The 15,310-nt window shown below is 36.1% G+C and overlaps 1 protein-coding gene across 1 annotated transcript in view; it reads left to right on the forward strand.

Moving 5' to 3' along the window:
- The window catches only part of ADAMTS5 (ADAM metallopeptidase with thrombospondin type 1 motif 5), a 44,895-nt gene extending 33,691 nt beyond the window's left edge, over window positions 1-11,204 (forward strand). The window contains exons 5-8 of the mRNA XM_012764460.3: window positions 595-778; window positions 1,144-1,319; window positions 3,006-3,181; window positions 7,603-11,204. Of these exons, the coding sequence (XP_012619914.2) occupies window positions 595-778; window positions 1,144-1,319; window positions 3,006-3,181; window positions 7,603-8,170 (1,104 nt within the window). The 3' untranslated portion in view covers window positions 8,171-11,204. The remainder of the gene's footprint in view (window positions 1-594; window positions 779-1,143; window positions 1,320-3,005; window positions 3,182-7,602) is intronic.
- The last annotated feature ends 4,106 nt before the right edge of the window (window positions 11,205-15,310 follow it).

A 15,310-nucleotide genomic window follows, 5' to 3' on the forward strand; every position in this document is an offset into this window, starting at 1 on the left:
TGTCACATCTAATTAGGAAGTAAGCCACACCCAGGTCAAATACATTTATGTATATAGCAGAGAGTCTGTCACAGACAGGATGTGGGATATCAACAAAAGGACTACTGAACTGCATTGCTAAAGAGGGAGAAAGAGATGCAGACACAATCAAATAATGGCCCAGCATCATGCAAAACCTTCAGCATTATATATGTCATTAAAGATTCAAGATCAGATCGGATAAAAAGTTTGCATGGTTCCATGATTATTAACAGAGTTGTACAGTATCAGAAAACATAATTTAAAGTGGTCTGGAGAAACCAGGAAGTAATCTCTGTGGTGTGCTTAGTCCTTAGGGTGATGTTTTCAGATCCTCTGGTGCTGGGATCTGGGGCAGGGGAAGGGTGAGGGGGAGTGCTGGAAAAGTAGAATTGTTTAGAATTGGAAATGTGTTGCAATTTCAGAGCATGACCATGTTAAGTTCAGTAAAAATTTGACTATATCTATCATGAAGTTTCCATTGTGTCATGAAATGCATGTGATTTCCAAATATATTATACATCTTGAATGTTTTTCTCCCATCTAAGTGAAAATATCTTCTATTTTCTATTCCAGACATCAAGCCATGGCAACTGGGGGTCTTGGGGGTCCTGGGGCCAGTGTTCTCGCTCATGTGGGGGAGGAGTACAGTTTGCCTATCGCCACTGCAATAACCCTGCACCCAGAAACAATGGCCGCTACTGCACAGGGAAGAGGGCCATCTACCGCTCCTGTAGTGTCACGCCCTGCCCACCCAATGGTACGCTGCTCCCAAGTGTCAACAACCACCATGTGCCACATGTAGTTTGTATTTTAAAATTAATAAATAGGGGAAGCTGGAGAAACAGCATTAACCTTATACTGCGTACTTCCAACAATGTGCAACTCAATAACAAATGTGTGGGAGTGATTTTAAAATTATTACTGTAAACAGTAAAGTATGCAGAGAATTGGAAGAAATAATCAACAGTTTCAACTCTATGCATAGATAAAATCCATCAGCACTGGTGCATATAGAGGCTGTGTTAAAAAAAAATAAGATCTTCTTAAAATTATTTAAGCACACAAGAATGTATCTAAGTTTCAGAACAGATAAGGTAGTAATGTAACATGTGTGTTTCCTAGGTAAATCATTTCGTCATGAGCAGTGTGAGGCCAAAAATGGCTATCAGTCTGATGCAAAAGGAGTCAAAACCTTTGTGGAGTGGGTTCCCAAATATGCAGGCGTCCTGCCAGGAGATGTGTGCAAACTGACCTGCAGAGCCAAGGGCACCGGCTACTATGTGGTATTTTCTCCAAAGGTAACTACACACTGACTATCCAGAAACAGTAGGCATCCTTGGTGGAAATTATTTGGTAGAATTAAGGCTGTGCATGCCAAATGTAAACAGTCATTATTTCGGGGGTGGTTAGATTTTGGAGGGTTTTTGTTTTCATCTCTATAATTTTTATATTTTCAAACTTTATACAGTGAATAAAAATTATTTCATAAATGGAGCAAGTAAATGTTTCCAAGGCTATTTTTGAAAAGTGAAACTCACTGCCAAGGAAGGGGAAGTGTGACCTTAACTTTACAATAGCCATGAAAACAACTATCATGTCCTGAGAACAATAGTAAAGGGGACTTTAAACCAAAGACAAATTTTCTATTTTTCTATCATTTACTTAAGAATTCCTTTGATGAGTAATGAAGATGGGTTTCAAGATCATCTCTGACCCAGACTTTTCAATGAGTCGATGAATATTAATGAATTAATGTTCCCCTAGTTATTTCTGTTATAATATCCATGTGTATAATATTCCTTATTTTTCACAAGTGAGCATTTTCTAAATATATAGCAGTTTTTTTTTCTTACAATCAATGTTGTGCAACAATTTACAAATACTGTTTATCTAATTTGCAAACAAGTGCTACATCTAAAACCACTTCTGAAACTTGGCCTTCAGTTATGACATGTTATTGCAAACAAGCTAATGTCCAACTTATATAATTTTTAAAACATCATGTCTTTTTATTTCAAAATAACAAATTTTCATTTAAAAATATTATAGGGAAATAACACAACTTAAATATCACCTGAAAATACCACCATGTGGAGAGCTTTTAACCTGTTGAAGTATATCTTCATTTTATACACAGACATTCAGTCAATACACACATATATGGAAAGATAGAGTTTTGTATATACACAAATACAAAATGTGTGGGTTTATTTATATATGTATATATATTTATATGTGTTATATATACTCACATGCACAAGCCACAGTCTATATATGTCTATTTTATAACTAGCTTTTAAACTATATACTAATTCCTTTACCCAAAATATATTCAGTGTCTTCCGATAAGTACTTATCCTCTGACTTCCTCAGACTCCTATTTCTACGCTGATTTGATCGTCTCTATTCTGGCGTCTTACAGTTCAGCACACAATAGGGAGCGCTCTCCAATCATGACATGCTTTTGAATGTGAAAGGTAGATTTTCAAATTTGTTATTATAATAATAATTAGACAACAAAGAAGGATCTTTGCATTCTGGAGCCTGCTCAAGTTCAGCTCTTCACACAAGAGATAGTCCCAAACACCAAATGAAAAGATTATTTCTATCAAAGTAAAAAGCCAAGATTATACTACAGGAACATGTTAAGCATACATAAATGGAGATGAGGATCTCTGGTCTCCTAAGACATGTGGAATTAAGTATAAGAGAGGAAGTCCATAATAGCCTAGATTTCTCCCAGAGCTGTTTTCTGCCAAAATTTGAAAGATTTTCAGTTATATACTCCTGGAAATCAGTTAGATACTCCTGGAAATCATGGTGGGTTTTTTTTTTTTTTGGGGGAGGGGAGTGATATTATTTTGCAATCTATTCCAATCAAACTATTAGAAATTAGACAAATTAGAACTTGCTAGGGTACCAAAGGAACTAAATATACCTATGTACGAATATTTCCCACTGCTAACGTGTTTGTCATGATTCAGGTGACGGATGGAACTGAATGTAGGCCGTACAGTAACTCTGTCTGCGTCCGGGGGAAGTGTGTGAGAACGGGCTGCGATGGCATCATCGGTTCAAAGCTGCAATACGACAAGTGCGGAGTATGTGGAGGGGACAACTCCAGCTGTACGAAGATTGTTGGAACCTTCAATAAAAAAAGGTAATATGATAGAAGCCTTGCCTTTATATGAATTGAAGTAAGCTTTAGACTCTTGCAAAATTGATAAAGGGGTCTCATATTACATCATAAGCTATTTGTAGGAGAAGATCTAATGTGGCTCTCTCTAGTAACACAGTATGAATATGAGAGGGAAAGAAGCAGAAATGAATAAGCTCTGGTTGCTCAGAGGAAACCCTGGGCGCCTCTGAAAGCAGATAAACTGCAATGGGGGTAAAGGTCGCGCAGTCAGAAAACTGAAAAGAAAAAGTGGGTGACGTTCTACTTTAGTGATGTCTTGCAGAACTATTATTTCTGAAATGAAATTTAGAAAAGGATGGCTAGCTTCTGTCTTTTTAAAAACAAATGTTCATTAGGCTGTGTTTTTCTGGAGAAAACATTTCTCCCTACAAAATGTAAATTCATTGTAGTGGTGTGGGCAACATACTGTGTTATAGTGAGCCATCCTGGCTTCTATCTACTCTCTAAAGAAATATATACAGCAATGTCTGTCTCCGGCTTTCTCTTGTGGTCCTAGATTACACTTTTGGCTTGAATGTGTAAGTTTATATAGTACCAATATCTGGCACAAAATATAATGCTGTCAGATAGAATGGCTGAGTTGGCTAAAGAATCTGATGGGACACAGGGTTATTTTTAATCTCCAAACCACTCATACTGAATGGTATTCACTGAGTTACCTGTATTCTTGAGGAAGGTGCTATGCTTTCTTTAACTTGAGAGTAATATGCAAATGATCAGTCTGATGTTATTTTACAAATAAGGAAACTGGGATTCGGAAAGTTTAAAGCTTACCCAATTCTGATGAGTGCCAGAGCAAAGCAGAGGCTATAATGCATAGTCCATTTTGTAAATAAATAAGTAAAGCAGGAAGGAAGGAAGGGAAGAAAGAAGGAAGGGAGGGAGGAAAGGAAGGAGAGAGGGAGAGAAAGAAAGAAATTCTGGAACCAGATTAGGAATAAAATTATTTTTAAAAAATAATATCTTATATACTATATGCTATATATTCTTTCTACGTGAAGTTGTAAACCACTTTCAAAATGCTAAATTTAACTTTAAGTTGTTTGTATTGACAACTAATATTTGCACATCTTGCCACATGAATAGATGAAGAAATTCATCATAGCAATGAATGAGATGCAGCATAACCACTTGCAAATAGATTTGATCAAGATTATATTATGGTACAAATTACCTTCTTGGGTATCCCAAAATTAATTACCTTGGCCTGATGTGATTTATATATAAAACAAAAGCACTGATGTTGGGGCTGGAACATTTGTAATCAAGTTCTGGCTCGGTAAGTCACTGGCCATGTGATCTTAGAAAAATCACCAAATTTCTTTACCATGAAATTTCTCAAAAATAGGAAAGAAATAATAGCAATTATCTTGCACTGAATAAAGCTGTTGTGAGGATGAAATGAGGTAAAGTGTATTAAAAAAGTTCATCCAGTTCAAACCTATTCACAAATATGACCCTAATCTTAACTCTTCCCCTCCCTAGATTTTTCCTCATCTCAGTAAATGGCAACTCAATACTTCTACTGCCCAGGCCCCAATTTTGGGGGGTTGGGGGGGTGGTCATGGTTCGCATCTTATTTTCTCTCACACCCCACACCCACCCATCAGCAAATCCTGTCAGTCCTGTTTCTACCATATATCCCAAATCTGATCTGGCTGCCTCTCAGCTCTGTGAGCACTACCACCACAGTGCAGGGGATGGTCAGGTCTCGTCTGCACCTAGCACAGCCATCTGCATGCTGGTCTCCGTACCCCTTGCCCCTCACAGCCTCATCTTTATCAAGCAAGGAGAGCAGCCACTTTATTACCTAAATCAGCCCACGGCATTCCTTGTCTCAATACCCTCCAGTGGCTTCCGTCTCATGTGTCACTTAGAACCATTGTCCAAGACTGTCTTGTTACCTACAGAGGTACTAAAAGGCCTGGCCTCTTCCCTGTTCCATGTCTCTTCTGTACTGTCCCTTTCTCTTGCTCTGCTCCAAGCACATTGGACTTCCTGACACTCCTCAAACATGGCAGCAGGCAGGCATGTGCGTGCTGTTTCTTCTGCCTCCAACACTTTCCCCTAGTAATAAACAATGCTCTCTCCAGAATTCCTTTAGGTCTCTGCCAAATATCACCACCCCAGATAGTGGCTACCCTTTGTGGATAAGAGGACCTCTCCCCCATCCCCACAATTACTGTCTATCTTCTTACCTTGCTCTGTTTCTTCACAGTTCTTATCAATTGATACTGTATGTATTTTGTTTGGGGGGGGGGTGTCTTAGGGGCCTGACTGCCCCTACTGAAATGTCCCCTCCATGAGAGCATGCTTGAATATGAATGAATATATTCCTTCATGACAACAACTGCATTCATTTATGGTTGTCAGGGAAGCTGGTTAGTGTCTGGAGTTTAAACAATCCCTAGTGGTGTATAAAGAAAATGAATAAAAAAATACACAGAGAATCATCGTCTACTAAGGCACTATGAAATCAGAGTACTAATACTCAGACTCCCCTGGTGAAACTCAGTTTGGAGACCCACAGCAGTACCGCCCATCTTCACTCACTAATTCTCATCAGTAGGAGACAGGCTCTAAGGAACAAGGATAGATACTAAACAGTTTTCCTGCCTGATTCCATCACCCTTCATTCTTTGTTTTCCTTACACCTTGTTGCCTGGTATCATTTAAACTCTGAACATAGCCATAACTTATTTTCATTTAACTGTTATAAAATATGGTTGGCAAGGGTAAGGATTCTACGCATGGGGACATACTGAAAAGAACACACACCAGAGGTCACGAGACCTGGATTTTAAGCCTAGCACTACAACTAATTAACCCTGGAGTGAACTTGATCAAATACTTTCATGTATCCCCACTTCATACCCTTTTAGTGTAAGATGAGATATTAGCTCCAATATCCCCCAGGACTTTGAAGCCAGTTACTGTAGGCTTGCATTTTATTTATTCATATTGGATATTACAAAAAAGCCCTGTAACAAAGCCTGACCCATAATGTATTACAAAAAACAAAAACAAAGAATCAAGTTAGACAGAATAAGCAACACCCTCAGCGCTGCGTCTTCTCTCTTCAACACTGCAGGAAGCTTTGGCACCTGTCTGGCAATCGCTGTAGATCAGATGCCCAGTAGACAGGGGCCTTCCCTGGGAAGCAGCCTCCCCTTTAATTCAAAGAAAACAGTGGGGCAGGGGAACATGCTTGGATTTTTAGTGTATGGATCAGTTATCCCATAACTTCTAACCTTGAGTGAGAACTGGAAATTAGACAATGCAATTTCACATACATCAAAATGCACAAGGAATAGTATTACTGTTTAAATAAGTAGGACAGTAAAACATGTGGGGACCTTATTATAAAATTACTTATGAAGGCAAAGATTTTGGCAAAAGATGACTCCTTCTCACTTTTCTCTTGGTGCTTAATTAGCATTTCCCTCCTAGCACTTGTCACGGGTTTGTGGATATTAAAGGCATTTCTGCCTTTGCCCATTTTCCTGAGCAGATGAAAAATCTTTATAGACTTATCTTATTTGTCACTCACTGTAAAGCTTTATTCAACCCATCATAATGTCTTGCAGACACTAAGCACTCAGAAAAAATTGCCAAGGCATTATATTTTTTTCTTTTTATGACAGAATAGTGAGATATCATTACCCAAATAGAATTTTATGTTCCATTTAGTGGCCTTGCCCCACAAAATCCAGAGTTCTAGTGGAAATGGAAGCAGAGACTCTACTCTGTCTCTGGCCTCAAAGTTAATTAAATCCGTGTTCCCAAAATAGTCTGCACATTGGAACAATGTGAGGAGCTTCAAAAGTATGCCGCCTATTCCCCCAACCTCCCCCGAAAGACCGGGATTTAATTGGTCTGGGGTGTGGCTTTGGAATATTTAAGAGATCCCCAGATGATTCTAATGTGCAAACAAGTTTGAGAAACATTAAAGATTTCTATGAGGCTAATTGAAGGCAGATTTTTGTCAGTTTGTGTTAAGATATATCCCATTTTGTGCCAGAAAGAATGTAAAGTAGCTTTGTAAAGCTGATAGGATTTTATAAGAATGGTTAATGACTGAACCAATCTTTGAAGTTAGTATAGATTTTTAAAGGCAGCATGCTAGCATCATCCCAATTTTGAGCATCTCAATAAAAATGTGTACAGTACTACAGTCTAACCTCAATTTTGTCGTAAGAAGATTAATTTTTAAAGCCAATTTTGAACTAATCTTTTAAGTACATGAAAACTTTGTGTTAAGATCAGGAAAGACTTTTGGAGAATTTCTATGTGTTTACCCATGTGTTAAATGTTTACTTATTTTCTCTTCTTGTCTCATCACCTTCCCCATGTTCCTCCCCCGTGGACTTTCCTGCCTCCAGTAAGGGTTACACTGACGTTGTGAGGATCCCTGAAGGGGCAACCCACATAAAAGTCCGACAGTTCAAAGCCAAAGACCAGACTAGATTCACTGCCTACTTAGCCCTGAAAAAGAAAAACGGTGAGTACCTCATCAATGGGAAGTATATGATCTCCACTTCAGAGACCATCATTGACATCAATGGAACAGTCATGAACTACAGCGGTTGGAGCCACAGGGATGACTTCTTGCATGGTATGGGCTACTCTGCCACGAAGGAAATTCTAATAGTGCAGATTCTTGCAACAGACCCCACTAAAGCATTAGATGTTCGTTACAGTTTTTTTGTTCCCAAGAAGTCCACTCCAAAAGGAAACTCTGTCACTAGCCATGGCAGCAATAAAGTAGTCCCCGATCCTTCACAGCTGCAATGGGTAACGGGCCCGTGGCTGGCTTGTTCTAGGACCTGTGACACAGGCTGGCACACCAGGACGGTGCAGTGCCAGGATGGAAACCGGAAGTTAGCAAAGGGATGTCCTCTCTCCCAAAGGCCTTCTGCATTTAAACAATGTTTGCTAAAGAAATGTTAGCCTGTGGTTATGATCTTATGCACAAAGATAACTGGAGGATTCAGCACTGATACCGCCGTGGTGAACAAGAGGTCTACCTAATGCACAGAATGTCATGCTTCAGTGTCATTGTCTACAGGAGTCGAATTATGGGCAGAATCTGCTCTTTGTGACCAAAAAGAAGATGTGCACTGCTTCATATGACAATGGTGACCTTGGAATATAGAATAACTTGGAAGTGATTGAACATCCCCTGGGCCTACAAAATTGAAAAGAAATCACTGATGAATGTAGAATCAGGGGACATTTGAAGATGGCAGAAGAGTCTCCCCTTTGTCACCTACCTCTTATAGAATGTCTTTAAAGGCATCATAATCATTTTCACCCATGATACACAGTAGCTTATTTTTACTGTTTGTAAATATGTTCTTCCTTGGTATGTCACTTTATATCCCTTGGTTCTATTAAAATATACATATATATATATATATATATATTTCTATACAAAAGTGTTTGACCAAAGTAGGTCTGCAGCTATTTCAACTCCCTTCAGTTTCCAGAAAGAGCTGTGGATGTTTTACTGGAAATTAAGAACTTGCTGCTGTTTTAATAAGATTTAGTATATTTTCTGACTACAGAAGATAGAATTTGAGTCAAAAACCATTTTGACAGCAAGCGTCTTCTGAGAAATTCTGAAAAGAAGAAGGATCTCAGTGTATCTAGTCATTTAAATATATACACGGGTCCATCTACTTAGACCTTTGACTGCCTGTATTTTTTTCAGGTAGCCAGCCAAATTAATGCATAATTTAGGATATAGAAGTAGGGTTTGCGTGTGTATGTGACCAGTATTCAAGAGTCTAAAACCTAGTTTACTCATGTTGAAATTTAAAAAACAAAACAACATATTTCACGGTGTTTTCAATTTATATTTTCACAGCTGCTTTCTCTTTCTTTGGCTCCCATCTGGAATCTCACAATGTGTGATATACGTATAAAACACCCAGCTAAGATTTCTCTATCATATCCAACACTTTCAACACTGGTATACCTCTTACCAGCAGGCCTTGAAAATGCATTTGCATTTGTTTTGCTTATTTGTTTGTTTGTTTGTTTGTTTTGTTCAAGGGTTCCATAAACCTACAATGTTTTGTTCTTTCTTGTCAACTTAGTTTAATAGGAACATTAAAGATCATGTGGTAATTAGCCACATCTAAAAGTGGTTATCATCATTAATGTGGTTAATGCAGAACAAAAAGTGGTTAATATTAATAAGACTGTTTCCACATCATAGGCAATAATTCCTTAAATTTTTTAAATATAATTTTCTACTGTACTAAAGATTTTTCCCAACTAGAAAGTATTTGGTTGTACTAGTAAGTGTTTGAGGGACGAAATGTGATGATTTTCAGGAAGTTGTTGCTTTTATTTCCATAGCCTGTTTAAGTAAGTTGGAAGTTTGAATAGTTAGACATTGAATTGTTTTATAATCATACACCTAAAATTCTCTTTTAAGATAGTAAACTGCATACCCCCACATCCCACAGCTCAGAAAATCTAAGGTGTTTCATTTCACTGGGATTATTTTTTTCTTTGTGAAATACTGCAAAGCCAATTGTTTTTCATAAAATTTTATAATATTAATGCCAAACGTGCCTATTGTTAAAGATTTGCATCTATGGATGTTTCAGTTTCATTAAGCTCATGGGAGTTTATTTTTATTGTAAGATATGTTAATATAGAAGAATTATGTAATTGATCTCACTATATCGCTTTCATTTCAGTGGGCCAGGAAAGTGGAGGTCTCACTGTTTTAAGTATTTTCTTAAGAAATTATTTTTTTAAAAAAAATTGGTTTACAAAACCAATAATTATCCTTTGAATTTTCATAGACACTTTCCTTTAGATGTGGTCATTTTTTTCTTAATAAATTATCAGCTAAAGAAATGAGGCCTATACAAGGCTGGTAACCTATATTTGATGGACATCACCATATACCAATGGCAGAAACCAAAGCCAGTCAAACCAGAAAAACATAAAAATAAAAATCACATTGACCATTTTACTGAATAAAGTGAATGAATAGCGTCCAATGTTACTTTTTCCAGTTTTGAAAATAATTTTAATCAAGTAACTCAAATGTGACAAAATTTATTTTTATCCCTAGTGGTTACATTACTAACAACATTAAAAAATAATTGAAGAGCAAACATAGTTGTCTCTTACTCTGCTTCTGTATAGTATATTCATAGATTTTTAATATGATTTATTAATGATTCATTTTTCCCCCAAATAATGACATTTTATACTTCTCATTGAAACAATCTGAGTGAGTGTAGGGCAAATAAACCACTATTGCATGCTTTTAAGGAGTTTTTTCTACTTTTTTCTTATGAGTATCACTAGATTGACTGAGGAATGTATGTCTAAACTCCTGAGAAAAACGCTATAGACTGGAAACTGAAATTTGGAGAAAGGAAGTGTTCATTCAATAAATGCAAAGAATGATGACTAAAGGGAAAATCCTCTATAACTCAATCTAATTCAGTTCAGTTTCACTTTGTACTATGTTTTCCACCTTACATAGTTGCATCTTGAATTTTTAAAAAGTCTAAAATTCAGGATGCTAGGGGCTACTTCATAAAAAAAGAAAGGTTTATCAGAAAATGCTCAGGTTTGTAAGAATCTAATCTCACTTACATAATAACTAAGCACTCCAGAATAAGTTTCATGAAGTACAAAGGGAGCCCAAAAGAAAATACCATTTACTTCTTCTAGACCAGAAAGAGTCAAATTAAGCCCTGCCTCATTGTTTAGAGGTATAGGGCTATTGCTATAATTTATTCAACACATTCAACTTCCTTTGCCATCCTGTGGAAACAGTTTTATCTCATTAAACTAAGAATTAAGGGATGAATCACCACCAACAACAAAAAAAGTTGCAGCACTGAAAAAAAAATAATTTATTGTCTTTGCAACTGGTATGTGAATTTGTGTGATAAAATTATTTATTCTTATTTAACAAAAATATGTGCAAATTCTTCTATATTTAAAACGTTTTGCTGTTGTCCTACTTTTTAATTTATGCTTCATGTTTGTGTATAAAGTACACCTTGTGAGTTTACATAATATACAGCACTGGTTGCTTTTGTATTTTTTTACAGAAAGCTGTCTGCATAAAACAGGTGTGTGTATGTATTCCTCATGTATCCTTATTCTGAAACCACCATTTTCTTTTCTAAGGAAATTTTAAGTTTGCTCTTTCATGACTAATAGTGTTCATTACTTGTAGCTATATGAATAGGTCTTTTACATCCCATTAACACTAATTTTTCCAAGTCACAGATAAGAATTCAATCAAACAAGGTACAAGTTTTAAATCTGGGTACACAGATAGCCTAGAAGCTTCCCGTAGACATTAAGATACAGTCAAGAGTCAGGTCCATTCAATTCACTGATAAACTTGGATAAGTAACTACTGATGTATTAGATGAAAGTTGGGTACACACAAGCTCTAAGGACTATAAATGATAGTAAAACCAAATATTGTCTTTTGCTTCTTTAGAAACATCCCCTAAAATTAATATCATTTAGTCTCTAGTGTCTGTAGGATTCTATAAATGAGTATAAACAAATTGGATTTATATGATTCAGATGTTATTAGTCATAATATTTTCTACAGATATGGGGTGTCCATTAATAGAATATGACTTTTTCCTACTACTATTGAATCCCCTGGAAAGATCATAGGATAGAGGACAGGCAGGGTCATCTTTAACGACGTCAACTTGCCTGACTGTGATCTCACAGTCTGATCCCAGCAACAAGGCAAAGCATCCTTGGTCTCATGGCACAATTTACCACATCAGTCTCCAATGCTGACGTTTCCCTATTGACTTCTTCCTTGTGAACAAGGTCATTGGAATGGTTTAGGTGAGGACAGCAGCCAGGTTCAAAGTCCAAGACTTGTGCTATGACTTAAAGTTCACTGTAAAATGAGATGGAATTTAATAATGACTGTATTTTGCCAGTGGTTTATGACTGAATGTGAAATCTCATTGACAGTATTGGTGCACATTACTGATCTCTTCATACTTAAAATTGAGGGCATACCTTATATTTTCAAATATTTCAAAGCTAAAAAATAAATGAAATAACCATGAGTACAGAAGGACCATCTAATGCTGAAATACAGCCAAATTTGAGGTGCTTCATCATTTAGGCACACAAAAAAGGAATTTGTATAATGTCTCTATTATTTTTCTCATTTGCCAACAACCTATAGTTTTATATTATCAGACAGATTAACTTAACTGACTAGTATTCTGAAATAAATAATTTTTCTTAACATTCTGTTACAATGAACTACAGAAATAATTTGTCATCATGAAATGTATCTGGTATCTGTCTATAATGCATAATTGTGTTCTATCTCATTAACATGTAGGAACATATTGAAATAAAAACCATGCATTAGTCAGCCAAAAAAATAAAAAAATGCATATGGTGATCAGATCAGCAAAAAATTCATTCTGGCAAATTTCTGTTTGGTGCCATGATATAATTCTCATTGCAAGCTTTGTGTGAAAAATGAATATGTTGTTAGATACTGGTTTTGAAAGAAAATAAGACTTTAACATACACATTAGTTAGCCCAGTTAATTGCACCTTACTAATATACTAGCACTTTAACAATAATTTTGCTGTCTTAGGTCCTTATTTGCTTGTCTGTTCTACCAATTAACTGATCCATTTGACTAGTTAGGTCAAATGAAAAAATAAATAATGGTCCATCGTCCTATAAAACACTGCCACGTCCTATAAAACACTTAGAGTGACCCAAAGTCTAACACTGTAAGGAAAACTGTGATTTGTAAATTAAACAGGGCATGCTTTTTTACTTTTTTCATTTTCCTTTGGCACATGCAATGAACAATTGTCATTGTTATTGAGGTGCTAACAGCTTCAGTGACCAACTTCAAATGTGGTATTTCTGAATTACTACTTTTTTCCTACATGATTTTATAATTTGCAAGAAAGACCTATAAGCTTTTTCTCAACATAGGACATAACTTGATACTTAAAATTTGGGGAAATAAGCACATCCAATGGTCGTTCTGACTAATAGTGGTCAGTGACAGAAACTATATGTATATCTGAGGACATTGAAGGTGTCATCAAAACTTGGAAAACATCAGGCTGGTGTAGCAGACTTTTGGATGAGTCATGTGTCAACATTTACTATATCCTCAGCATTCCATTCAAACTTTTGTGTATATTTGGCCTGATTATTTTAAACCTTCACAATATTTTATGCCCATAGTAAACACTTGGTTGACTATAGCTCAGCCTTTTCTTTAATAATTCACAATATGTTAGAAAGATTTCTGCTTATACTGAGAGTATATTTAGAATAGAAGATCATGTTGTGTGTGACTTTGTGAGGCTAGACTTTTAATTCAGAAATATATAGTCTCTGGATGGTATTTTTGCATCATACACTCAGGCATGACATAAACATTGTTGGTTCTTCTTGCTGCAATTAAGAGTTGACAAACACTGCTTACATTTTTGTATGACCTATTAATCAGAGGAAATCATACACATGCTTTGTAAATAAACTTTGCAGATAACTAAATAGATTGAAGAAATGTGTTTGATATAAGCAGTGGCACAAATATTTGATTTCTATATTAGCATATGTGAGTAAAGTCAAGTAATGAACCTAAGTAGGTATAACTGAGATCTTTAAATCTTGAAACATGCTTTCATCTTAGAGAAAAACATTGAAGATTTACACACTGTATATAAGATGTAAAATGTAAGCTGCTTGTTACCCTCAATTTTGCAGAAGTGATAGTATGTAATGCAGTTGAAAAACCAAAAATCTTGGAAAACTAAGACGGGTCTTGTTTAAAATGTCTCTTTAGCTTTGGCAAACTTCAAATCTGAATTAACTAATTAAATCATTACTGTGTCTTGTAGCCTGCATTCCACAACAGCTCTGTTATTCAGGTAAACCACTTGAACTGAGCCGTTTGGGACTTATACTGTAATATTTTTCATTGAGGAACAATATCCTATTTTGTAAAGAATTTCCCTATGTGTGACTTAAAACTGTAAAGTTAAACATTGATTTTGTGGTTTCAGTGAGCATAATAAATATAAATTGTAAACTAGGTTAAAGTATGTACTGCATATATGTTTTAGAGCTGGAAACTACTGTCCATTTATTTTATTATTTTTTATTTCAAAATATTAATGGGGTACAAATGTATTCGTTACATGGCTTGAGGAAGGGCTGTAGGTGTGCCAATCACCCAGATAGTGTTCACTGTACCCATCAGGTAGGTCTTTGCTCCTCATCCACTCACCTCTTCCCCTTGCTTGATTTCCACTGAGTTTTACTTCCCTCTGTGCCCATGTGTGCTCATCAGTTAGTTCCAATTTAATAGCGAGTACATGTGGTGTTTGTTTCTCCATTCTTCAGATACTTCACTTAGGATAATGGTCTCCAGTTCCATCCAAATTGTTGTTGCAAAAGGTATTCATTCATTCATTTTTAAGGCTTAGTAGTACTCCATGATGTACATATACCAGCTTTTATTATCCACTCATGAATTGATGGGCACTTTGCAATTGAATTGTGCTGTAATAAACATTTGAATGCTGGTGTCTTTTTGATAAAATGATTTCTTTTCCTATGGGTAGGTACTCAGTAGTGGGACTGCTGGATCAAATGAGAGGTCTACTTTTAGTTCTTTGAGGACTATCCATACTGTTTTCCATAGAGGTTGTACTAATTTGCAGTCCTACCAACAGTGTGTAAGTGTTCCTTTCTCTCTGTGTCCATACCAGTGTCTATTGTTTTTGGACTTTTTAATAAAAGCCGTTCTAACAAGAGTAAGGTGATATTTCATTGTCATTTTAATTTGCATTTCCCCGATTAGTGATGATGAGCATTTTTATCCTGTTTGTTGGCCATTTGTCTATCTCTTTTGAAAAACTTCTGTTTATGTCTTTTGCCCATTTTTTAATGGGCTTCTTTTTTTCTTTTTTTTCCTTGCTGATTTGTTTGAATTCTTTGTAGATTGTGGATATCAGCTCCTTATTGGATGTGTAGTTTGCGAATATTTTCTTCCATTCTATAGGTTGTCTATT

Source organism: Microcebus murinus, chromosome 1 (assembly GCF_040939455.1).
Source record: "Microcebus murinus isolate Inina chromosome 1, M.murinus_Inina_mat1.0, whole genome shotgun sequence".
Classification (NCBI taxonomy): domain Eukaryota; kingdom Metazoa; phylum Chordata; class Mammalia; order Primates; family Cheirogaleidae; genus Microcebus; species Microcebus murinus.